Here is a 27,297-nt window from a genome sequence, read left to right on the forward strand (position 1 = left end):
TATAGCTGATTTATCCACATGCTAGGAAGAATATCATGATTGCTTCCAAGATTTTGAATAAAGCTGATATATAAATATCCATGTGTGGGATTTTGAGTGGACATGTTTTCAATTCATTTGTATAGATAACAAAGTTGCAATTAGTGGATTGATAGTAAAAGTATGATTAGTTATATTAAAAATTGCAAAACTGTCTTCTAAAATACCTGCAACAATTTTGCATTTTGACAAGCAATGAATGAGAATTCCTTTTGCTCCATATTCTTGCCAGCATTTGATGAGGTCAGTAGTCCAGATTTGGCCATTCTAATAGGTGTGCTATGGTATATTATTGTTGTTTTAATTTGCATTTACATGATGACATAAGATATAGAACATTTTTTTTTCACATTCTTATTTGTCAATTGTGCATCTTCTTTGTTGCAATGTCTGATAAGGTCTTTGGTTCATTTTTTATGTGGTTGTTGACATTTTTATTATTGAGTTTTGAGAATTCTTTAAACATTTTGAATCATAGTTCTTTATCACATGCATACTTTCTTCTAGTCTGTGTCTTGTTGTTTGATTCTTTTAAAAATGTTTATTTATTTATTTATTTTAGTTATAGGTAGATATAATACCTTTATTTTATTTTTATGTGGTGCTGAGGATCGAACCCAGTGCCTCACACATGCTAGGCAAGCACTCTACCTCTGAGCCACAACCCTCTGAGCCCAGCCCTCTTTTCATTCTTTTTGACAGAAACTTTTGTTAAGCAGAAAATTTTAATTTCAATGTAGTCTAGTTTAATAAACTTTTCATTGTTTTTTAAAAAAGTTTACACCATACCAAAGGTCATTTATGTTTTCTACTATGTTATCCTAAAGGAATTTTATACTTTTTATTTTTACATGTAGATTTGTGATTCATTTTAAGTTAATTTTTATGATGTGGTTAGGATATGTAGTTAACTTTCCATTGCTGTGACAAAAGACCCAAGAGAAATCAACTTAAAGAATGACCAGCTTTATGTTGGCTCACAGTTTCACAGGTTTCAGTCTATGGTCACTTAGCTCAATTGCTTTTGGGCCTGTGGTGAGAAAGTACATTATTGCAGAAGTGTATGACAGAGGACATCTGTTCACCTGTGGTGGCCAGAAAACAAAGAGAGCTCACTTTTCAATCTGTTAACTCAATCTGTTTCTTAAGACCCATTAAGCTATGCATTTGTAGATGGATAAATCCATTCATGGGATCAAAGCTCTCATGATTCAATCAGCTTCCCCGAATCCCATCTCTGAATACTATTGCCCTGGGAATAATGTCTTCAACACACAAGACTTTGGAGGACACTTAAACCCAAACATAACAGTATGTGCCTAGATTAACTTATTTTTGTATGTGGATGTCCTCTTGTTCCACAACATGTTTGCGCCATTGTATTGACTTTGCTCCTTTGTCAAAGATAGTTTACTACATTTGTGTGTCTCTATTACGGAGTCTCAATTCTATTCCTTTCACCAATTTGTCTCTATTGCTAGTACCACATTGGCATGATTACTGTAGTTTCATAGTAAGTTTTAATGTCAGGTAGTGTCATCCTTTTTACTTCAATCTACTTTAATACCATGTTGTTATTCAGAGTCTTTTACATTTCTGTATAAACTTTAGAATCAATGTGTTTGTATTCACAAAATAACTTTGCTGAGATTTTAATCAGATTAATATTGAATCCACTAATAAAATTGGGAAGAACTGACATCTTGACAAAGATGAGTCTTCCTATTTATTAAAGAATATTTATTCAGCTATTCTTTGATTTCTTTCATCAGAGTTTTATAGTTTTCCTCATCTTGTATATATTTTGTTAAATTTATACCTTAGTATTTCACTTCTTGGGGTGCTAGTATAAATGAGTTTGTATTTTTAATTTCAAACTTCATGTGTTCATTGCTAATATGTAGGAAAGCAATTGACTTTTGAATATTAACCTCTTATTCGACAACCATTCTATACTTACTAATTAGATCCAAGAGTTTTCTCTTTTCTTGTTAATTCTTTTGGATTTTCACATCAATGATCATATTATCTGCAAACAAAGAGAGTTCTGTTTCCTCCTTCCCATCTACGGTGTTATTTACTTTTCTTGTATTACTCCTTTAGTTATTACTTCAAGTACAGTGTTGAAAAGAAATGATGATAGAGAACATTCTTGCCTTGTTCCTGACTTTAATGAAAAGCTTCTTGCTTTCCACCAATGAGTATGATGCAATTTTCAATAAATGCTTTTTCTTCATTTATTGAAATGATTGTGTGATTTTTCTTCTTTAGCATGTTGATTATATTAATGCAGTTTCAAAAGTTAAACCAAGCTTGCATACCTTGGATAAATCCCAGATGGTCATGACATATAATTATTTTTTGTGTATTTCACTGATGATTATTGTATTTGTATTTGTGATATATATTGGTCTGAGTTTCTTCTCTTGTAGTATCTTTGTCTATTTTTGACATTAAGATAATGCTGGTCTCACAGAATGAAGTATTCCCTCTGTTTCTAATTTCAAAAAAATTATTATAGAGAATAAGTATGGTATTTTTCTTAAAACTTTGGTAAAATTCACCCGTGAGTTCATCTGGGTTTACAAATTTCTGTTTGGGAAATGTATTGGTGATTAATTAAATTTGCTTAATATATAGGCCTGATAGATTTTTTCCCTTTTTTTTTTGAACGTTGTCATGTTACGTCTTTCAAGGAATAGGTCATTTTATGTAGATTATCAAACCAGTAGGCATAGTTTTTCACTGTAGTAGTTTATTATCCTTTTAGTACCTATAAACTCTGTAATAATGTCCCTTCATTTATTTTCTTTTGATCCTTCCTTTCTTCTATCTATTTACTTTTTAAAATGTGTGTTGCTCAAGCTGGTTTCAATCCTCCCACCTCAGTCAAGTAGCTGGGCCTATAGCACTATATGTACCACTCATGCCTGGCTACCTTTTTTGATATTTGTAATTTGCATCCTCTCTCCTTTTCCTTAGTTCACCCAATTTAAGACTATTGATTTTTACTGATATTTTAAAAAAAACAGGCTTTTTCTATCTGCTTTATATTATTATTTTCTTATTTTTCCTATTTTTTCTTCTTTATTTTTAAAATTTTATTTATTTTATTTATTTTTTTTTAGGTGAGTCTATGTTGCCTAGGTTAGTCTCAAATTAATGAGTTCAAGTGATCCTCCTTCTGCAATCACCTGAGTAGCTGGAACAACAGGCATGTAGGTGTGGTTGGAACTTAGATTTTTCAAATATAGAATTTAAATTTTTTCTTCTTTTTAAATATTTGCATTAAATATTATAAATTTCCTTCTACGCATTATTTACACTGTATACCATAAATTTTGAGAACCTGTCTTTTTATTGTTATTTAGTTCAAAATGTTTCAAAAGTCTTAACATTTCCTCTTTGACTCGTATAGTTTAGAAATGCATTTCTCTAATATTGTTGGATTTTCTAGCTATTAGTGCTATGGGAGTTCTAGTGTAATTCCATCAATTTAGAGTAGACATTTTATGGTTTCTATTCTTTTAGATTTGTTAATGCATTTTGTGGCCCAGAGAGTGATATATTTTGGTGTTTAGTGTGAACTTGAAAGAAATGTACATTATGTTATTGTTGGAAGAAGTAGTCTATAGGTGTCAATTACATCCAGTTGTTTGATGACATGAGTTCAAATATCTTCTTACTGATTTTCTCCATGCTACATCCATCCATTTCCGATACAGACATGTTGAAGTCTCCACCTATAACAGACTCATTTCTTTTTTCCTGGCATTTCTCTGTTTTTACCTTGAGTAACTTGTCATTCTGTTGTTAGGTGTCTTACATTAACCCTTAATGCATTAAGAACTGTACCACTTTCTGGTGTAATGTTTATTCTAGATAAATTTCCTTGCCATAGGATCTTCTCTGTCTGAAATTATTATAGCTATTCCTGTATTTTTATGTTAATGTATCTTTTATATACATTTGCTTTTAATTCATATGTGCCTTTATATTTAAACTGTATTTCTTATTCTCTTTTCATTAGTACATTTAGATCATTGATTTTCACAGTAGTTATTGATATAGTTGAATAAATATCTACATATTTATCACCATTTATGTTATCCTTATTTTTTGTATATTTTTTGTTTTCTATGTTTTTTGCAATACTTGTAGTTTTAATTGAGCATTTTATTATGATGTCATCTTTTCTCCCTTCTTAGCATATGTTATATTTATTTTTAAAGCCTTTTTTTAGTGGTTGCCCTAGGGTTTACAATGTACATTTATAAATAATAAAATCTGCTTTCAAATAAAGCAATTCATGGGTAATGCAAATACTTTATAATAACAAAATAACACTAATATTTTCCTCCTAATTCTTGTATCATTGCTTTTGTTCACTTATTTATAAGAATACATAAGCATATGCATATATATTGATATATACATAAGCATATGCATATATATGATATAGGCATATGTATGAAAATACATAATATATTACTGCTATAATTATTTTGAAAATGTTGTGTGTTAAATCAATTAAAATAAGAAAACTAAAGATTTTATTTCTTCTTCACTTGTTCCTTTTCCGATGGTCTTTTCTTTATGTACAACTGAGTTTTTGACCTATATCATTTGTATCCCTGCTAAATAACTTCTGTTAACACTTCTAGTTAGGCAGATCTATTAGCAATAAATTCCCTCAATTTTTGTTTGCTTGACAAAATCCTTATTGTTTTTGTCATTTTTGGAAGGAAATTTCACAGAAAAAGAATTTTAGGTTGGTATGTTTCAACATGTTAAATATTTTACCCTACTCTCTTTTTGCTAGCATGGTTTCTTAAGAGTAGTCAGATGTAAATTTTATCTTTACTCTTCTATAAGTGAATCATTTCCCTTCCCTACCTCTCACTTTTTTCAGGACTTTTCTCTTTGTTTTTGATTTTTTTCATACTTTGAATATAATACATGCAGTCATAACTTACTTGCTTCTTCCTTTCCTCTTTTTCCTTTAATTTTTATTTTCTCTTATGTTTATCCTTGGGATTCTCTGAATTTTCTGGATCTGTACTTTTGTTTCTGACATTAATTTGGAGAAATTCTCAGTCATTACTGTTTCAAATTTATCTCTGTTCATTTCTCTTATTTTAATCCTTTGGTATTTTCATTATGTGTGAGTTATGCCTTTTGTATTGTCCCACAATTCTTCAATATTCTCATTTTTTGAAGACTTTATTTCTTTTTGTATTTTAGTCTTCCTCCTTTTCTCTCTCTTCTTTCTTTCTTTCTTTCTTTCTTTCTTTCTTTCTTTCTTTCTTTCTTTCTTTCTTTCTTTCTGTTGAGGACCAAGCTTAAGACTTTGTATGTGCCAGGCAAGTGCTCTACCACTGAGCTAAATCCCCAACCCCTGAATTTTGATTTTCAAGTCTTAGTTTAGAATCCTCAGGTTATGATTTTTTTATTTAATTGTATTCCATCTACTGATAAACCTATAAAAGTCATTCTTTTTTTTCTGCTACAATTTTTCATCTCTAGCATTTCTTTTTAATTCTTTATTGGAATTTCCATTGTTCTATGTACATTGCTCATGTGTTCTTGAACATGGTCCACTCTATCCATTAGTACCAGTGGCATACTAACCATAGTTTTTAAAATTCCCAGACTGATATTTCCAATTTTCATGCTATATCTGGTCTGGGTTGGATGCTTTCTCTGTGTCTTCAAACAGTATTATTTGCCTTCTAGTATGCCTTGTAATATTTTTCTTAATAGGCAGATAGGATGTGCTGGGTAAAAAGGAAAAAGGAGAAAACTGTTATTAAGAGACTTTTAGTAATGTGATGGTAAGGGGTCAAGAAAGTGGAAGCATTGCATGTAGTTTTAGTTTGTAGCAAATTAAGGGACTAATTGTTGTCTGGATATTTGATTTGTTTATGGTTTTCTTTTTCTAAAATTTTTTGTTTGTTCTACTTAGTTGTACATGACAGTAGAATGCATTTTAACTCATCGTACACAAATGAAGTGCAAAGTTTCAATTCTCAGGTTGTGCACTGCATAGAGATGCACCATTTGTGCAATCATACATGTACCCAGGGTAATGATGTGCATCTCATTCTACCATCTTTCCTATCCTCATAACCTCTCCTCACCTTCCCCTTTGCCCAATCCAAAGTTCCTCCATTCTTCCCATCCTCCTACCCATAGATCAACATCCACTAATCAGAGAAAACATTCAGCCTTTAGTTTTTGGGAATTGGCTTACTTCACTTAGCATAGTCTCCTTCAACTTCATCCATTTACCGCAAATGCCATACTTTTATTCTCTTTTAATGCCGAATAATGTTCCATTGTGTATATACCTTTTATTTCAATGGTCTTAATCTATTTGGCAGTCCCATGAGACAAATCACAACACCAACCTGCAGCAGCACTAGCCTTCTGGGTGAAGACTTTGATATTCTGAATATGATTTTTGGGTTCCAAAAACTTTGGATTCCCAAAGCTCTCTATGATCACCATAGTACCTTCACACTGCATTCTAATTACTCGGTATTTCACTTATGAACTTCATACATACAAGAACATAATTTTTAAATTCCTGCTGTGTGTCATTTTCTGGACTATGTATAGAAAACATGGCACTACAGCACTCATTAAAATAAATATAATTCTTGCCCTTGGAGAGTGCATTTTCTTTTCTTTTTTTTTTATTGGTTGTTCAAAACAGAGAGTGCATTTTCTTGATCCCTGTCCCGACTGTGACTTTACCATTAGCCATGTGAGAGCAGGTGCTTCTCCCTCTTCTTTCAGTGTGCTGTATGTGCCCAGATGTTTTTGACACTCAAAAGAGGTTTCTTGATTAAGTGAATAAATGATTGCTATCAATCTATAATTTAATTTACTTTATTCAATGACATATGGAGATAGTCAGTAAAAGAAATGCAATAGATCTTTTTATATCTTTAGATCCCATGCAATTTAAAAGTGTTTTAAAATGGGATGTACATGGTATAATCAGTGTTTCACACTGAGTTGTGCCATTGTTCTTATGTAAGTCTGTGATAGCAAAGGTCAAAGATTTTCTTGGGAGTAGTGTAATCACATTTCATCAAATCTTATCTGTTCCATGAAGCTTTTAGAATCTTCTGCTCAGTTTTCAAATGTTGCATAGAAGCCAGGTGCAGTGACATATGCCTGTAATCCCAGTGGCTCAGGAGTTCAAAGCCAGCCTCAGCAAAAGCAAGGCTAAGCAACTCAGTGAGACCCTGCCTCTAAATAAAATACAAAAAGGGCTGGGGATGTGGCTCAGAGGTTGAGTGCCTCTGAGTTCAATCCACAGTATAATAAATAAATAAATATTGCATAAACAGGATCTCAGACTGCCCTTACTTTTGCCTGCTAGGCCTTTGTAATTCTATATATGTAGCTAATAAAGTAGTTAGAATTAGATTTGGTCCCATTTGTATTGTATCCTATGTCTGTACTGAATGGTCTGAACAGGAGATGGTAGTCTTCCTTTAAAAAGGGAAGTACCTGTGTGAGTTCTTTTTCATGAGCAAGATTTGTGATTATCTTCCAACTCCTTGTCTTATTTCATCTTGAGTTTTCCATTCCTTTGCTACCTTGGCAGTACCATCTCTTTTCCCAACACCTGCTTTATTATCATTTTCTCTTCTAATATGTTTTTAGAAAAGCACTATTTTGTGTCATTTTCATCTCATTGCATACATTACTGGACACTTCCTTTGTACTTCAATTATTTCAGTCATTGTAGGGCTTAGGAAGGCAAGTTATGTATTGCAGTTCCACTCCACCAGGTGAATAATAATAATGGACACATCATTTAACCTTTCTAGGTCTCAGTGGGTATACTAATAAATCCTATCTCCTAAGTTTATAAAAAAGACTAAATAATACATGTAAATTGCTTAACACAGTACATAGTATATATTGTTTATTTTTGTTGTTTCTATAATTTATATTAACACTGCCTAATAGATTGTAAACTCCTCAAACCCTGATATCATCTCTCAATTTTTCTTGTACTCCCTCATAGAACAGGAGAGTATGCACTCCAACAAATGCTTTTAGAGTCAATGGCTCAAGAGTGAAAAATGAATTAGCTAATGAATGCTGTAAATTTTGATTAAACATACTTTTCTTACAAATTAAAGATATTTCCCATTTGTCAGTATACAATGTTCTTGAGCATTCAGTTACATAATGTAAAGATCATTCAGATTCATGAAACTGAAAATGCTATCTATAATGTATATTTTGTAAATGTATACAGATTAAGATGGATTAACTTAAAACTGTAGGATAATCTAAATAGCTACCCTTAAAAAATTACCACTGGCATTTTAATGAAATGTTATTTTACAACTTTAAAGCTCATAGCAATATAATTAGTAATATGTGTAATCTTTATTACCAATCTTAATCTTTTTTATATGACTGAAAAATTATTTTACGGTAGTACAATTAAAATAATGCTAAAAATGTCAGCATAACAGAATTAAACTAAAGTAACTACGACAATATTGTACCCCAAACCAGCTAATTTAAATGCAAAATACTTTGTAAAGGCTATTTATCTGGGCTAATGCATGTTAAGGGATTTAAGGAGTGGTTTGTATAACTGAAATAAAAAGAAAAAAAATAAGCACTGTACAGCAATCTTTACTATTGTTTAACATGAGGGAAATATTAAATAGGTTTATATATAGGCCACTTGAGGAAAATATATTAGAAGCCATATCACTACATAGTAAATATAAACGCAACTGGCAAGCAATGCTGCATTCATAGGCTTTTAAAGGGAAAGCTTGAGATGCTTAAAATTGTCCTTTTACTGCTGATGGTACATTAATTATGACAACTAGACTGAAGATGCACAGAATTTTACTGGTATGTTCTGTAGAAGGGATTTCATAAAGACAGAGCATTTGATGATTAGTGCATTGCAGTGGTTAGATTTTTTTCCTGAATCTGTTTATATGTCAATTCATAAGAATGACTCTGCCAATTCATTGTTACTATAGGTTAGAATACAGAAAGGTTAAAAATAATAATTGTACAAAATAAACTAGGCTTAGTGTACAAACTTTAGAGACAAAAGTAGCAAAATTCACCTAGATTTTTACCATCCACAGAGTATGACCCTTGATACTTGGTACATGAATTTCTAGTTTCTCTTACCTGATAAATAAGTTTTGAATTTTCTTAATTAAAATGTTTTAGTATATTCCATAGAATATTTATGTGTAATTAAAGGAAGGCCAGGAATATATATTATATATAAATCATGTATAACAGTGGATCAGATAGAGTTTTCTTGAATCATTTTAGGCGTTCCTCTTTTTAGATCCTCAAATAGAATTGTTGCTTTTATATTTGTTCCTAATTGTTATAGTCATTTCTATAAAAAGACTGGTGAACATTGAAGGTATTTTAGTATAGCTTAAAAACTTATGGTTATTAAAAACCATAATCCATTCAAATTGTAAGTAACTTAGGACAGAAATATAGACCACATATCTGAGAGAAACTAGATGTTATAGTATTTATTTTTAGAACTCCACTACTAGAAGGAGGATTCTGATTTACCAGATGATGCACCACATCGTATTTGTTTGGTTTTGATTCTGTAGGTCCCAGCACACCTGGAAAGTCCTGCAAGACCTCAGCTACAGCGATCCCAGAAACAGCAAGTAAAACCCTTCATGACCCTTGACCACCAAATCGTCCACCAGACTCTCAAACAGTCACACCCTCCAGGGTCAAGCTGTGTGCTTCTGCCACAGCATGGACTTACGAGTCCGGACAGTGATGCTGGCCTCCCAGGAAACCCACTCACCAAGTCACTAGCTCTTGGGAAAGAAGATGGCAGTGAGGAATGGCATGTATGTCTAATGGCTGGTTGTGAAAACTGTGTCACCAGTGTTTGAGAAAAACACTTAAAGGAATTGCAATCAACATGTTTATAGTAAACATTCCAAATGCAAATTAACTTAACAGAAGTAATGCTCTAATTAACCTGTAATCATGCATTATATACATATTAGTTATTGTGCATAGTAAATTGCAATGATTCATTTTAAATATTTCAATTAGATACTAACAAGAGTCAAAATAGGCCCTAAGAGTAACATATGTTTATAAGATTTAACTTTAATTTTATAGATTTCCTGAGTAACTTCAGTTGAAATATTTGTCAAAAGTTATATTATCTTCAGTAACCACTAATATAAAACAGGTGCAATTTATTTAAATAACAGTAAATTTGTGCTTTAAAAATATTCACTAGAATAAAATTAAAAATCTTATTGTACTTACTATTTCATGAAATTGCATCTGGATTTAGTTTTACTTTTTTTCAGTATATTAATGTCTATTTTTAAACATAATTGTGTACCACTTGCTAAATAATAGGAATTTAGTGGGGCTGAGGATAGAACATTCATAAGGTTTTATGGAGTTTATGTTTATTGTGACTTGCTTTTAGATGAATCTTAAAAAAAAAAAAAAAAACCTCTTAAGGATGAATGGAAATAGGACACAACTAGAACTTGAAAAAGCACTTTAATATCTCAATGTAGATAAACTACAATAACTGAGCTCTCTTTTCTTTTTCTTTGTCCCCCTTCGATTTGTTAGATGGAGCCATGTTCCTATGATCTCCCAGGATTAATATCCCAGTCTAAATTCCTGGTGATTACTGCTGATTTCAGGATGATACTTTTCAGCTATTAAATCTATGGCCTCCAAGCACAAAATAGCAGTGCTCAGAAATTCCATTATTTGAATCCAAATTATAAAGGAAGTTTTTTTTAGACAAATTTTATATCAATCTGAAAAAGAGAAAATAAAGATCTGGTAGGTGGTTTAATGAAATATGAAACAACCACATATTAGGACACTGTAAAATTCAAAATGGAATGTAAATCTCTCCACATGTTTTTACTTGAAACTTTTTTGATAGTGGACACATAAAGAAATTTCCAAAAATACAATGTAGAACCAGGTTGTCTATTCACTCTGCAGAGATCATTAAAATATGTGTTGGATGAAAATCATCATTTCTACATTATTTGTTAGAACTACACCAATACAATTTATCTTACAACTACCTTTTACAAAGTTTATTTTCTTGTGTGGAAGATGGATTTTTAAAGGAAAACAACATTTCCCAAGTACACGAATATACCAGTCATATGTAGGCAAAACCCAGAAAATGTTCATGTATCTTATAAATCATGCCTTTTAAATTTAGATGGATAAATTTAAAATATATATATGTCTCCAGAGATTTTCTTAACTTTTTTTTTTTTTTTGGTATTGGGGATTAAACTCAGGGGTGCTTAACCACTGAGCTACATCTCCAGTCCCTTTTAAAAGTATTTTATTAGAGACAGGGTCTCACTAAGTTGCTCAGGCTTACTTCTGCCTCAGCCTCCTGAGCCAGTGGAACTACTCCTAGCATGTTTTTCATTCCTTAGATACACATCTTACTTTTGTCTTTATGATAAGTTTGTACATACACAGGAATTTTGTCTTTACTGGTCCTTTAGGTGTTTCCTGGGAAGGGTTGAAAATCCTAAGAAAGGAATTCATTTGCTTAGGGGCAATGTGAACAATGGCTGCAAAGAAAGTTTTCTATTTTTTAAACAATTGTACTTTAAACTGTTTATACAGAAGTGCATTATAGCCATCATTAATGTTAATTTAATCATGGTTTTATTTGTTCTTTAATCATTTTAATCAGTATATGATCTCTTTAGCTTATCATGTACATATAGTCCCTCCCCCCCCCCCAGCACAACCATCCACAGACCTACTATCTTTAATAGGAGGAACCCCGTGCTGTTGCAATTTCCTAATATCCTTTGATTGGTGCTAGAAGTCCATGCCTCATAGCAGAAAGTCTCTTTGCACAGAAATTTTAGTAGAGAACCACAACCTATTAGTTGTGGGGCCTCAGCTCTCAACCTTTCTCACCCTCATTTCTATACCTTGAAGAGTTATTGATGTTAATGTTTTAAGAGTTCCAAACACAAAGCTCAGAGTGGGAGCTGTTACCACTCTTTGGTGTTTTTTCTAAGCATTGTCCTCCTATGACACCAGGGAAGATTTCTTTAATTCAAAGAAGACTTCAGAAATCATAGGTACCACAAGACAAGTCAGTGAAAAAGCATCCTTGGATTCAGGATATAGTGATTGAAATTAGTAATAACTTGGTTATTAAAAGTCTCTTAGAGACATAACATCAACAGAATGATTTTATAAGCACATGTCTTTCCAGGATACAATTTAAATTTGTACAGAGAACACATAGAGAATCTTCTATACTGGACCCTTACACCTGGCATGGAGTTGTCAGTCAGCATCCCATGGGGCTCTGCCCTGCAGCAATATGAGATCCCTAGTGGTTCTCATGGTGGTTCTCCTTCTCCTATCTTTCTTTCCCCCCTTTTCATTCAATCTCTACCTGTTGTCTGAATAATCCCACTCACCCTGAAAATGGATTTCAAGTTTCTTCTCTAAGATGCTTTCCCTGGTGATTCTCTGTCTGGATTTGGTGCCTATTCTCCGAGTTTTTATGGAAATGTTTATATCACATGGGATATAAAGCTGCACTCCTTATACTGTTTTCATAGCACATCTTCCTTTTTTAAATATTCACTTAATTTTTCTTATTCTCCAGTTCATTAATTGTTTGATAAAAATGGCTTGTCTTATTCATATTTACATACCTAGCTCCTAAGATGACTTTCTGCAAAATTCTAGTACAGGTTTTGGGCCAAATTATGAGTCAATGAATAATTCAGTCATCCAGCCCTTAGTATTCATGAGTTCTTCCATTCATATAGAGTTTGAGCTCCATGAGACCAGAAACTTTATAGTCATGACTGTTGTGTTTCCAGTTCTTACAATGAAACCTCACAATGAGCATCATTTAATAAGTATTTGTTAAATTAATGTATGAATAGTGATCTGATTTATTGCAAAATTATCTGAAAGTATCTCAACATTTGATTTAAATTTGCCAAAATCTTGCTTAGAAGATAACATTGATGGAATCTTAAGATTTTTTTTTCAAATTTAGTGGAGTTTACTCCTGGTTATTTCTGCACATGGTATAAAAATTAGCAATACTACATTCATATAAATCATCATTCACAGGATTTTTGAGTTTAAATCATATTTTAAAATTTTATTGAAGAGAATATAATTGGATAAAAAATATCTAGAGCAATAACAGGGAGAGAGACATAATGAGAGAGAGAGGGATAAGCATTTTCTTTTAAAAATATAAACTTTTAAGATATTCTTTAGCTTAAGTCTTCTTTTTTTTTTTTTTAAAGAGAGAGTGAGAGAGGAGGGAGGGAGGGAGGGAGAGAGAGAGAGAGAGAGAGAGAGAGAGAGAGAGAGAGAGAGAGAGAGAATTTTTAATATTTATTTTTTAGTTCTCGGTGGACACAACATCTTTGTTGGTATATGGTGCTGAGGATCGAACCCGGGCCGCACGCATGCCAGGCGAGCGCGCTACCGCTTGAGCCACATCCCCAGCCCAGCTTAAGTCTTCTTTGCAGTAGAAGGAAGATTATTTTAGAAAGGAGCTGAGGATGAGAATAGAAAGTTGACTAAAGTTACAACTATTGAGCCAGTGTTAGGAGTCCAATCCTGCCTCTGCCACTCACTATGTGACTTGCGATGAGGTATTGATCATCTATCAGTTTCCTCATCTACTTAATTCAGATAATAATAGTACCTACCTTGTGAGTTGTTGTGACAATTAAATGACCCGATGTATGCAAAGCACTTAAAAGGGTGTCTGGAACATTTCATGTACTATGTAGGTATTTTATATTGTTACTGTTTAATGAATACTTTTATTGTTTATTGCTATTATTATTATTATTCAGAGAAGGTGGGATAATATGTCTCCACATATTCTGTATCTACGTCTTCTGGCAGTTAAAAATTGACCATTGACATTTGGACATCTATCTGTCAGAGAAAATCAAAACATTTTTTATATGAAATCATCTCTCTGTATGTTAAATTTGTGGGCTCTGGGATGAAATACTTCATGTGAAACATTATTTTTATCACTACTGATTTCTAAGGGAGTATCATTCTCCATTGTCACCTGAGAATTCATGGAAGCAAATGGACCAGAGTGTCAGGGTGACCTCATTTTCAGTCCTAAAGTATTCTGAGTTTTTACATACATATAACCTCAATTTAAACATATTAAAACAACTTAAAAGTTACTAGAACTATTCTCTGTAACTTCAAATTGAAGCTCCACGTTTATCATTATGCACATTATTTTAAGCATATTATATTTTGCTAGATGGAAAACATTTTTGAGAATATAATGGGTATGGAATCAAGTTTTAAAGAGGAAAGAACAGACTGTCCTTTGCTAACACACACACACACATAAACACACACACACACACACACACACACACAATGTTTCCAAACCCAAGGAAGGCAATGAGACTGAAATGCTGAAATAAATAATTTGATGATTTTAAAAAAGAAATTTAATTTGATTATCAAAATGTGTTTTCTTCTGCACTTTCAAAACAGACAGAGATAACAGAAAAATATTAATAAGCATTTGTTGGTGCAGACCAAAGCTTATATCATGTCACTGAGAATATTATAGAGTTCATTCTAGTATTTCTTTCTGTCTGTACCTCTGTCTGTCTCTTGTGGTATTTGATCTCTACATACATGCATGTAATTATATAGTTAATCCATGACAACATTTTCTATGATTTAATCTTTATATTTTCTATTTGAGCTCAGCATGTAATCTAACATCTTCATGTGGTCATGATTCAGTTTTGACTATTTTACCATGACTAATAGCTATGAGATTTAGAGGCTCTGCACCTTTGTACAGGACAGAAAAGGAGCACAACAAAAGAACATATAAATTTATTTCTTAGTCAATAACTGGAGCTTGAAGATAAACTTTAAAAAGAAAAAGAAAGATATAACAGGCCTCACCCTACTTTAAAGTATGTGGCAAACTTCTGTGTTGAAATCAGTCCAAATTCCTAGAATAATATTCCATAAAGGCATGGTATCTTATCTCCTATTCAACTGCTGTTGCTGTCTCGTTCATTTATTTATCAGAAAAAAATGTTATCACTGAGGGTATTTAAAGTTTTTCCACACTTTCTGAAGAATTATTCTTAGTTTGTCTGTTTACAGGTTAAGACCTTTTTGAAAACATAAGAAAAAAAGGAAAATTATATATTTTAATTAATTAATTTTTTAGACTGACAAAGATTCTTCATCAGTAAATCAATGGGCTGGACTATGTTGTGGTAGATATTTTAAATTTAGGGCCTTAAGAAACAGTTCAGGAAAGCATCCTTTTTCTTCATTAATTGCTAAAAAGACTAATATAAGAAGTATTTCTTCCTTCATTTCCTCTGGCATGCAGGACTCCTTGTGTAACAAGTCATTAATACTAATATTACCTGCCAAAGTTCAGATGAAATTAAAATTAAAATATAGTTTTTTTAGGATGAAGTGATATATTTGTCTATTTTTTCTTCCTCCAGATTTTTAAATAGCATAGTTGCATGAAAACCAATTTTATAGATAAATATATTATTAATGCTAATTTTCCCTGTATAATTTCACAACATGAGGATACTATTTAACTTCTGTATTCGAGGAAATGATATTAATTTCATACAGTTTTATCTTTCCCTGCATGTGGTTCTTACTTCACTGAAATCGTATATTGAAACATTCTTAATCAAATTATCTTACCTGTCTTGTAAAGGTGGTATATTATGGCTTACTCAGGGCAAACTGGTGGTAATGACTATCAGAAATTTGTTTTTGATCTACAGAACATACTTTTACAAAGATAGATACTACTGGCCTATCTGTATTTATATAAAAAAATATCTATTGCCCAGACAATCAATGATCATTGATAATTCTAGATCTACATATTAAACCAAGCAGTTCAATTAATAAAATAAGGATTATGGCAAAGAATCTCAGGCCAAGGATGTCATCGAAGAGTACTTCAAATGCAAGAAATGAGCAAATAAATTTTTCGTTCACAAAAAATAAAATAAAATAAAATATTTTTAAATACATACAATGTGCAAAGCATACTACTCAGCTATGTGAGACTAAACATTGGATGAGACACATCAAGAGATGTCCCACAATGAGTTACCCCTGGGAGTTAGGGAGAGAATTGGTGTGGATCTTGATGTGATGCGTAAGTTCTAGTCTAGATGTTGCACACATCACTCATTCTAGCTTTACTGTGTTTTCTCTTTTTGCATTATGGGACTAGTTAAAAATATTGGTCTCTGTGGTATTTTTAATTTATACCCTAGTGGACAACATGTGTGTATTTTGAATGCCAGTCAGAGAGTTGTCTTGGGGCCCAAATGAATGAGAAATCATGCAAAACTGAGATTTCCTAAAGACATATTTTAAGAAGAGATGATTTTTGGAATGTGGACTATAGTTAAAACTTTAAGAGATAAACATAAAAAGGCAGGAAGGAAGCGAGTTAGGATAATAGGAAGAAGTAAGAAAAAAAGAATGTATAAGAATAGCTGGTAAAATAGAGGTAGAAAATGGAAGAATTTTTATAGTTCATATGGATAAAAACATTTGATTCAGAGGAATTCTTTGAGTAGTGTATTAGCCAGTGAACTTTTGGTTGCAGCTAATTCATATGAGGAATAAGCATGAAAGGAATGTATTGGTTCATACCATCACAAAAGTCCCTAAATGATATAGCAAATAATATATTGTGGTGGATATGTTAAATATCCTCCATAAACGTGCCTGTTTTCTTGTGTGCTAGCTTCATTCTTGGCTGTTGAACAGATTCTCTTAGAGCCTATTCCAGCCATGCATACACTGTTTTTCATGCTAACCCAGATTTTTTTCCCCCAACATCTATTTGTTCAGAAAAAAAGCAGATGTTTTTGATTAATTTAAGCCATCCTGGTGTTCCTATCACCTTTTCCAGAAATGATTTTAATAATGGGCTTATGCTGCATTTTTGGCATAGTCAAGGACTGCTAGGAAGTTTCCTTCAGTATATAAAGTAGTCTTGAGAGAGAGAGGGTCTTTTGCCTCTCTCTGATGTTATAAGACAATGTGACTTATGGAGTGTCTATAGCTCTGTGACTTCCAAAGGATAGACAAGTTGAGGAAAGTCAAAGAAATAAAAAAACATGCAAAGAAATATTGTTTCTAGCTCCCTAGAGAATTATTTGCCTATGAATTTCACATTATGTGTGTTTTAAATTATTATTGGATAAGCTATTTGTGTCAGGGTTTTCTGATTCTCATAATCAGCATGGTTCCTAGAAGATGTGTTTAGACAGGCGTGACAACCTCTGAGAAAAAGTGCTTCTTTTTGCCCTTAGTTACAGTTAAAGCCCTGGGATAATTCTTACTGAAGCAACTTCTATCAAATATTTATCCATAAGCTAATTTCTCTGTTCACCCTTGTTCTGTGGGTTGGGCAGCGCCATACCACAAATTACTTAGATTGAGAATCAGGGAAGCAGGATTTGTCACCAAAGTAAACGTAAATTGGGCTAAATCAACAGACATTGTAGCAAGTTTCAAAATGGAAGTTATTTTCAATAGTAATAATTATTATTAATTGTTCACCTACTATGTGATGAATATTTTTCTGAGTACTATATTTTGAGTGTATTTTTCAGACTTATCACAAAATATATAAGGTTTTGAGCAATCTATTGAGTATACTGTTAGTCACTTTGGGGATCCTTTGCAGTGGCCTGAGCAGAAAAGTCTGGAGGTTACTAAGTTAAAATTTATCCAAAGACCAGTACTACACATAACTTGGAAAGCTGTTTAGGAGGAGTGGGATTTGTGGTGATGCTTCAATTCATCATGTTGGAGGAAGTAGTTGAGGATTTTATGGATCCATTTAGCACAGGTATTTCTGACCCATCAATGAATGCTGAGCGACTAGAGTTTGAATAATTACCTCTCAATTTCTGTTTGGTCAAGAGAGTTAGCCACCTGTCCAAGCAATTAGTTCCATTGTAACTTTTATGTAAACTGGACTGAACAGAGCCAAAATGCAAGAAGCATCCAGCCAAATCTCTGCTTGCTTGGATGCAACCTCTCAGTCTCTTCTCCTTATCATCAATGGTTTTTCTCTTCTCCATTTCAACAATCCCTCACATGCCCATATCCTAGATTGTATTGCCAATTTTTTCTGTATAATTTTTAATACATCTAATTTTTTCAGAGGACTTCTAGTGTTCCTAGCTCACTAATTGTTTAAGCCCCTTGAGATACCAAACCATTTGGCTCTATTACTGTTTTCAATTGCTGTTACTTCCCTCTGGTAATATTTTTAAAAAATTTTAAAAATTGTCTCAAGTGCTCGCTTCAGCAGCACATATACTAAAATTGGAACGATACAGAGAAGATTAACATGGCCCCTGCACAAGGATGACAGGCAAATTCGTGAAGCATTACATATTTTTAAAACTCAATTGAGAATACTACCAGCAGAGTAGATCACTTAGAAGATAGAACATCAGACAATGAAGACAAAGTATTTCAACTTGAAAAGAACATAGACAGCTCAGCAAGTCTGCTAAGAAATCATGAGCAGAACATCCAAGAAATATGGGATAACATTAAAAGACCAAACTTAAGAGTCATTGGGATACAGGTAGGCACAGAGCTCCAAACCAAAGGAATAAACAATCTATTCAATGAAATAATACGAGAAAACTTCCCAGACTTGAAGAATGAAACAGAATCCCAAATCCTAGAAGCCTACAGGATGCCAAATGTGCAAAATCATAAGAGATCCACACCTAGACACATTATAATGAAGATGTCTAACATACAAAATAAGGAGAGAATTTTAAAAGCTACAAGAGAAAGGAAGCAGATTACATTTAGGGGTAAACCAATCAGGATAACAGCTGATCTCTCAACACAGACTCTGAAAGCTAGAAGATCCTGGAATAATATATTTCAAACACTGAAAGAAAATGGGTTCCAACCAAGAATCGTGTATCCGGCAAAATTAAGCTTCAGGATGGAAGATGAAATTAAAACCTTCCACGATAAACAAAAGTTAAAAGAATTCGCAGCTAGAAAACCATCTCTTCAAAAAATCCTTGGCAAAACATTACGGGAAGAGGAAATGGAAAATAACAATGAAAACCAACAGTGGGAGGTAGGACAGTAAAGGGGGGAAAGTAATCAAAGAGGAAAACAAATCAGGTTTAGTAACATTAATAAACAAATATGGCTGGAAGAACAAACCATATCTCAATAATAACCCTAAATGTTAATGGCTTAAACTCACCAATTAAGAGACACAGGCTAGTTGAATGGATCACAAAACAAGACCCAACAATATGCTGCCTACAGGAGACGCATTTGATAGGAAAAGATATACATAGACTGAAGGTGAAAGGTTGGGAAAAATCATACCACTCATATGGACTGCGGAAACAAGCAGGAGTGTCCATACTCATATCTAATAAAATAGATTTCAAGCTAAAGTTAATCAAAAGGGATAAAGAGGGACACTACATACTGCTCAAGGGAACCATACACCAACAAGACATAACAATCATAAATATATATGCCCCAAACAACGGTGCAGCTATGTTCATCAAGCAAACTCTTCTCAAGTTCAAGAGTCTAATAGACCACCATACAATAATCATGGGAGACTTCAACACACCTCTCTCACCACTGGACAGATCTTCCAAACAAAAGTTAAATAAGGAAACTGTAGAACTCAATAACACAATTAACAACCTAGACTTAATTGACATATATAGAATATACCACCCAACATCAAGCAGTTACACTTTTTTCTCAGCAGCACATGGATCCTTCTCAAAAATAGATCATATATTATGTCACAGGAAAACTCTCAGACAATATAAAGGAGTAGAGATAATACCATGCATCTTATCTGATCATAATGGAATGAAACTGAAAATCAACGATAAAAGAAGGAAGGAAAAATCATGCATCACTTGGAGAATGAACAATAGGTTACTGAATGATCAATGGGTTTTAGAAGACATCAAGGAGGAAATTAAAAACTTCTTAGAGTTAAATGAAAACACAGACACAACATATCGGAATCTATGGGACACATTGAAAGCAGTTCTAAGAGGAAAATTCATTGCTTGGAGCTCATTCCTTAAAAAAAGAAAAAAACCAACAAATAAATGATCTCATACTTCATCTCAAAATCCTACAAAAAGAAGAGCAAAACAACAACAAAAGAAGTAGAAGGCAAGAAATAATTAAAATCAGAGCGGAAATCAATGAAATTGAAACAAAAGAAACAATTGAAAAAATTGACAAAACTAAAAGTTGGTTCTTTGAAAAAATAAATAAAATCAACAGAACCTTAGCCATGCTAACGAAGAGAAGAAGAGAGAGAACCCAAATTACTAGCATACGGGATGAAAAAGTCAATGTCACAACAGACACTTCAGAAATACAGAAGATAATCGGAAATTATTTTGAATCCTTATACTCCAATAAAATAGAAGATAGTGAAGGCATAGATAAATTTCTTAAGTCATATGATCTGCCCAGATTGAGTCAGGAGGATATAGACAACCTAAACAGACCAATAACAATAGAGGAAATAGAAGAAACCATCAAAAGACTACCAACTAAGAAAAGCCCAGGACCGGATGGGTATACAGCAGAGTTTTACAAAACCTTTAAAGAGGAACTAACACCAATACTTTTCAAGCTATTTCAGGAAATAGAAAAAGAGGGAGAACTTCCAAATACATTCTACGAGGCCAACATCACCCTGATGCCTAAACCAGACAGAGACACTTCAAAGAAAGAAAACTACAGACCAATATCTCTAATGAACCTAGATGCAAAAATCCTCAATAAAATTCTGGCGAATCGGATTCAAAAACATATCAAAAAAATTATACACCATGATCAAGTAGGATACATCCCTGGGATGCAAGGCTGGTTCAATATACGGAAATCAATAAATGTTAATCACCACATCAATAGACTTAAAAATAAGAACCATATGATCATCTCGATAGATGCAGAAAAAGCATTCGACAAAGTACAGCATCCCTTTATGTTCAAAACTCTAGAAAAATTAGGGATAACAGGATCATACCTCAACATTGTAAAAGCAATCTATAATAAGTCACAGGCCAGCATCATTCTGAATGGAGAAAAATTGAAGGCATTCCCTCTAAGATCTGGTACAAGACAAGGATGCCCTCTCTCACCACTTCTGTTCAACATAGTCCTCGAAACACTGGCCAGAGCAATTAGACAGACGAAAGAAATTAAAGGCATAAAAATAGGAAAAGAAGAACTTAAATTATCACTATTTGCAGATGACATGATTCTATACCTAGCAGACACAAAAGGGTCTACAAAGAAACTATTAGAGCTAATAAATGAATTCAGCAAAGTGGCAGGATATAAAATCAACACGCATAAATCAAATGCATTCCTGTATATCAGCGACAAATCCTCTGAAATGGAAATGAGGACAATTACTCCATTCACAATATCCCCCCAAAAAATAAAATACTTGGGAATCAACCTAACAAAAGAGGTGAAAGACTTATACAATGAAAACTACAGAACCCTAAAGAGAGATATAGAAGAAGACCTAAGAAGATGGAAAAATATACCCTGTTCATGGATAGGCAGAACTAACATCATCAAAATGGCGACATTACCAAAAGTTCTCTATAAGTTCAATGCAATGCCAATCAAAATCCCAACAGCATTTCTTGTAGAAATAGATAAAACAATCATGAAATTCATATGGAAAAATAAAAGACCCAGAATAGCAAAAACAATGCTAAGCAGGAAGTGTGAATCAGGCGGTATAGCGATACCAGACTTCAAACTATACTACAGAGCAATAGTAACAAAAACAGCATGGTACTGGTACCAAAACAGGCAGGTGGACCAATGGTACAGAATAGAGGACACAGTAACCAATCCACAAAACTACAACTATCTTATATTTGATAAAGGGGCTAAAAGCATGCAATGGAGGAAGGATAGCATCTTCAACAAATGGTGCTGGGAAAACTGGAAATCCATTTGCATCAAAATGAAACTGAATCCCTTTCTCTCGCCATGCACAAAAGTTAACTCAAAATGGATCAAGGAGCTTGATATTAAATCAGAGACACAGCGTCTGATAGAAGAAAAAGTTGGCTATGATCTACATACTGTGGGGTAGGGCTCCAAATTCCTCAATAGGACACCCATAGCGCAAGAGTTAACAAATAGAATCAACAAATGGGACTTACTCAAACTAAAAAGTTTTTTCTCAGCAAAAGAAACAATAAGAGAGATAAACAGGGAGCCTACATCCTGGGAACAAATCTTTACTCCACACACTTCAGATAGAGCCCTAATATCCAGAGTATATAAACAACTCAAAAAATTAGACAATAAGATAACAAATAACCTAATCAACAAATGGGCCAAGGACCTGAACAGACACTTCTCAGAGGAGGACATACAATCAGTTAATAATTACATGAAAAAATGCTCACCATCGCTAGCAGTCAGAGAAATGCAAATCAAAACCACCCTTAGATACCATCTCACTCCAGTAAGATTGGCAGCCATTATGAAGTCCAACAACAACAAGTGCTGGAGAGGATGCGGGGAAAAGGGTACACTTGTTCATTGTTGGTGGGACTGCAAATTGGTGCAGCCAATTTGGAAAGCAGTCTGGAGATTTCTTGGAAAGCTGGGAATGGAACCACCATTTGACCCACCTATTCCCCTTCTTGGTCTATTCCCTAAAGACCTAATAAGAGCATGCTACAGGGACACTGCTACATCGATGTTCATAGCAGCACAATTCACGATAGCAAGATTGTGGAACCAACCTAGATGCCCTTCAATAGATGAATGGATTAAAAAATGTGGCATTTATACACAATGGAGTATTACTCTGCATTAAAAAAGGACAAAATCATAGAATTTGGAGGGAAATGGATGGCATTAGAGCAGATTATGCTAAGTGAAGCTAGCCAATCCTTAAAAAACAAATGCCAAATGACTTCTTTGATATAAGGGGAGTAACCAAGGACAGGGTAGGGACGAAGAGCTTGAGAAGAAGATTAACATTAAACAGGGATGAGAGGTGGGAGGGAAAGGGAGTGAGAAGGGAAATCGCATGGAAATGGAAGGTGATCCTCAGGGTTATACAAAATTACATATAAGAGGAAAGGAGGGGTAAGAGAAGAATAATACAATTGGAATAAATGATTTACAGTAGAGGGGGTAGAGAGAGAAAAGGGGAGGGGAGGGGAGGGGAGGGGAAGGGGGATAGTAGAGAATAGGATAGACAGCAGAATACATCAGACACTAGAATGGCAATATGTAAATCAATGGAAGTGTAACTGATGTGATACAGCAATCTGTATACGGGGTAAAAATGGGAGTTCATAACCCACTTGAATCAAACTGTGAAATATGATATATTAAGAACTATGTAATGTTTTGAACGACCAACAATAAAAAAAAAATAAATTGTCTCAAGTACTGGGTCTGCCACTATAATCAGTTCTCTAGTAAACACTGAATATAATACTTCTCACCATTTCCTCTCCTAAAACAATGGCCTGTTCATTATTTTATTCATACCACCTAGCATAGTACCTAGCACATCATATTTGCTCAGCAAATACATATTAACTAAATTAGTAAAAATGACATATATTGAAAATAACGTTTATCACAATTTCTATAAGGAATACTGTTGATGGATAAAAGACAGCGGCAACAAAGATAAGCACAACATCTTAGGGTGGTTTTGATTTGCATTTCTCTGACTGCTAGAGATGGTGAGCATTTTTTCATGTACTTGTTGATTGATTGTATATCCTCCTCTGATAAGTGTCTGTTCAGGTCCTTGGCCCATTTGTTGATTGGGTTATTTGTTATCTTATTGTCTAATTTTTTGAGTTCTTTGTATACTCTGGATATTAGGGCTCTATCTGAAGTGTGAGGAGTAAAAATTTGTTCCCAGGATGTGGGCTCCCTATTTACCTCTCTTATTGTTTCTCTTGCTGAGAAAAAACTTTTAAGTTTAATTAAGTCCCATTTGTTGATTCTTGTTGTTAACTCTTGTGCTATGGGTGTCCTATTAAGGAATTTGGAGCCCGACCCCACAATCTGTAGATCGGAGCCAACTTTTTCTTCTATCAGACGCAGAGTCTCTGGTTTGATATCAAGCTCCTTGATCCATTTTGAGTTAACTTTTGTGCATGGCGAGAGAAAGGGATTCAGTTTCATTTTGTTGCATATGGATTTCCAGTTTTCCCAACACCATTTGTTGAAGATGCTATCCTTCCTCCATTGCATGCTTTTAGCCCCTTTATCAAATATAAGATAGTTGTAACTTTGTGGATTAGTCTCTATGTCCTCTCTTCTAAACCATTGGTCCACCTGCCTGTTTTGGTACCAGTACCATGCTGTTTTTGTCACTATTGAGATGGGAGGGAAAGGGAGAGATGAGGAAAATTGCATGGAAATGAAGGGAGACCCTCATTGCTATACAAAATTACCTATAAGAGGTTGTGAGGGGAATGGGAAAATAAACAAGGAGAGAAATGAATTACAGTAGATGGGGTAGAGAGAGAAGAAGGGAGGGGAGGGGAGGGGGGATAGTAGGGGATAGGTAAGGTAGCAGAATACAACAGTTACTAATAGGGTATTATGTAAAATTGTGGATGTGTAACTGACGTGATTCTGCAATCTGCTTTTGGGGTAAAATTGGGGGTTCATAACCCACTTCAATCTAATGTATGAAGTATGATATGTCAAGAGCTTTGTAATGTTGTGAACAACCAATAAAAATTAAAAAAAAAATAAAAGTAAAAAAAAAAAAAGAAAGAGAACCGAACACTGGCATGCAAGGGGACATCTGGCAGGGGCCCACAAAGAGAAAGCATCATATTTATACAAACCTCTCAGAGGCAAGAGGGAAGCTTTGCTTTCATTCATCAACACAGTCCTTACTGCTCAGTATCAGTGATGCATTTGGGAAAAGTCAGGACAAAGAGAGGAGAAGAAAAAGAGGTTGGAATATGGGTATTAAAGATTTTCTCCAAAGATAAGCAATACATTTCTCAGATGGCCTACCTTTGGAGCTGTGAGTAAAAATGGGTCATCAAAACTTTTTTTTTATGAGTCATTCAAATAAAGATGGAAAAGTTACAAAATAAAGGCCTATTTTGGTCAGAATCCATTATTATAGCATCCTATTTTCATGATAAAGCAAAAAACAATCATGTTATATTAAGATTTTAAAAAGCAGAATACAAAATTAATCTATGAGGAGGTTAAAGATACACGATAGTTAAATGCAACTAATTCTGGATTAGATTTGATAAATATATTGGTAGTAATGTATCAATGTTAATTTCTGGGTTTTGATGGTTATATTGGGTGATGGAGGAGACTGTCATTGTAGGAAATACAATCTGTAGGATATCAGGTTGATAACATGCTAGCAAATGGTTGGTTTAGGATGAGAAAAAAGTTCCCTTGTATCATATAACCAACTTTTTTTGTAAATGTGTTTATTTCAACATTAAAAAAATTTTTCTGGTTTAAAAAAAAAAGATAAGCACAACAATTATAATTGCTACTACACCTTTGTTACTATGTGACAAGGATTTGGCAAAACTTTTTTGATGAAAACTGCATTTAATCTTTACAACCAATCTATGAGGTGGAGACATAATTTTATAAAAGAGGAGAAAGGTTTAGAGAAATTTAGAAACTTACTGAAGTTCATACGTTTAGTTAAGAGCAAAACAGAGGCTTGAATCTAGTCTTATATAAAAATCAAATGCAATGAGCTTACCCATTCTGCTGTGCCAGCACATATAAGTATGTAGAATTATAAATTTGAATGGACCTGAAATAGACCTGATCCTCTGACATACTGCATCTAAACGATTGTTTAGCCTCTGAGTTTAGATCTGTCTCTATGGAATTTCCACTCATTGATCTGTCTCCTTTTTTTCAGAGATGCAGTTATACGGAGTAATTTAGTTCTTTTAGCATATATAGGTATTTTTCAATCAGGTATTTGTAAATGCTGGTGGCATTTGGCAATCTAAGTAAACTGTTATAGTTCAAGACCATTCCAGAGATGAGGACTGAGTAAATATTAACAACTTCCCCCACCCCATGCTTAGCTGGAACTTGAAAGGACTGCATAACATCAATGAGCAAGTTTCTGTCAGTCACAATCTAGACCAGATTAGTCTTAAAGTCCAAGGAAGAAGCAAAGTTCACCGTAGTGCTGAAATTTCTGCACCTTCTCCTAGTTATTGTTTGCAAGTTTAAGGAAAAGAAAATGATGAAGGAGAAAGAGAAAACCATTGCTATTGTGAAGGTTATAGACCCTTCAAAGTTAAAACTGGTGAGCAAGTGCATTTTGGAATTCTTACAGTGTTTGGAGATGAATCCAGCTTAAATACTGAATTTAAATTTTATAAATTTGTACTCAATAAAATAAGGTATGTAGAAAGTTGAGCTTTGGAATATGTAAAGTACTATTTACTTCATTAATAGGCTTGCTTATTTATAATATTGCTTTCAGTGCTTTGAGCCACATTTAAAAAATATTGCTATATTCTATTTGGTTAAAAATTACTAAAATTTTATTATGATTTTTATATAAAAAAGATGAGGGTCTAGTACTTGTCTCTTGTAATGTTTATATTAAATTAACAATTTTATTAATTTAATATAGACAATGTTCATGTACAATATATGATGCAAAAATACTTATAAGTTACCATTTTTCTGTTTTTTTTTTCACTTTTCAATTTATGTTATAAACCACTTTGCTAAAGACAAGGGGTCTCCCAATGTAGTCCAACTAATTATTTTTCTTTACTCATAAGAAATAAGAAACATTAAGAGCAATAACAACATTGTGGGATTTTTCTGGTCAATTTAAACTAATAAAATAAAGTTAGAGGGAAAGAAGTGATAAGTAGTCTAAAACTGGGAAAAGCGAGTTTTCTACAACTAAATGAACAAGCACCCAAAAGGAAGGAAATTAATCTTTCTTCATATGACTTTTTCATGTGTGTGACCATCACAGTATACAAACTGCCTTACAGTGTTTCTCTTTTTACCTGAATTTTATCCTTTTTAATATCTACAGTTGCTCTA

General features: G+C 33.4%; 1 protein-coding gene across 2 annotated transcripts in view; it reads left to right on the plus strand.

The window, feature by feature from the left end:
• TFEC (transcription factor EC) overlaps window positions 1–27,297 on the plus strand; it is a 128,169-nt gene that overhangs the window by 80,452 nt on the left and 20,420 nt on the right. For both annotated transcript variants that reach the window (XM_081287297.1, XM_081287298.1), the window contains exon 2: window positions 9,684–9,935. In XM_081287297.1, the coding sequence (XP_081143423.1) occupies window positions 9,684–9,935 (252 nt within the window). The remainder of the gene's footprint in view (window positions 1–9,683; window positions 9,936–27,297) is intronic.

The sequence above is a fragment of the Spermophilus citellus genome, assembly GCF_964194105.1.
Source record: "Spermophilus citellus genome assembly, chromosome: 3".
Classification (NCBI taxonomy): Eukaryota; Metazoa; Chordata; class Mammalia; order Rodentia; family Sciuridae; genus Spermophilus; species Spermophilus citellus.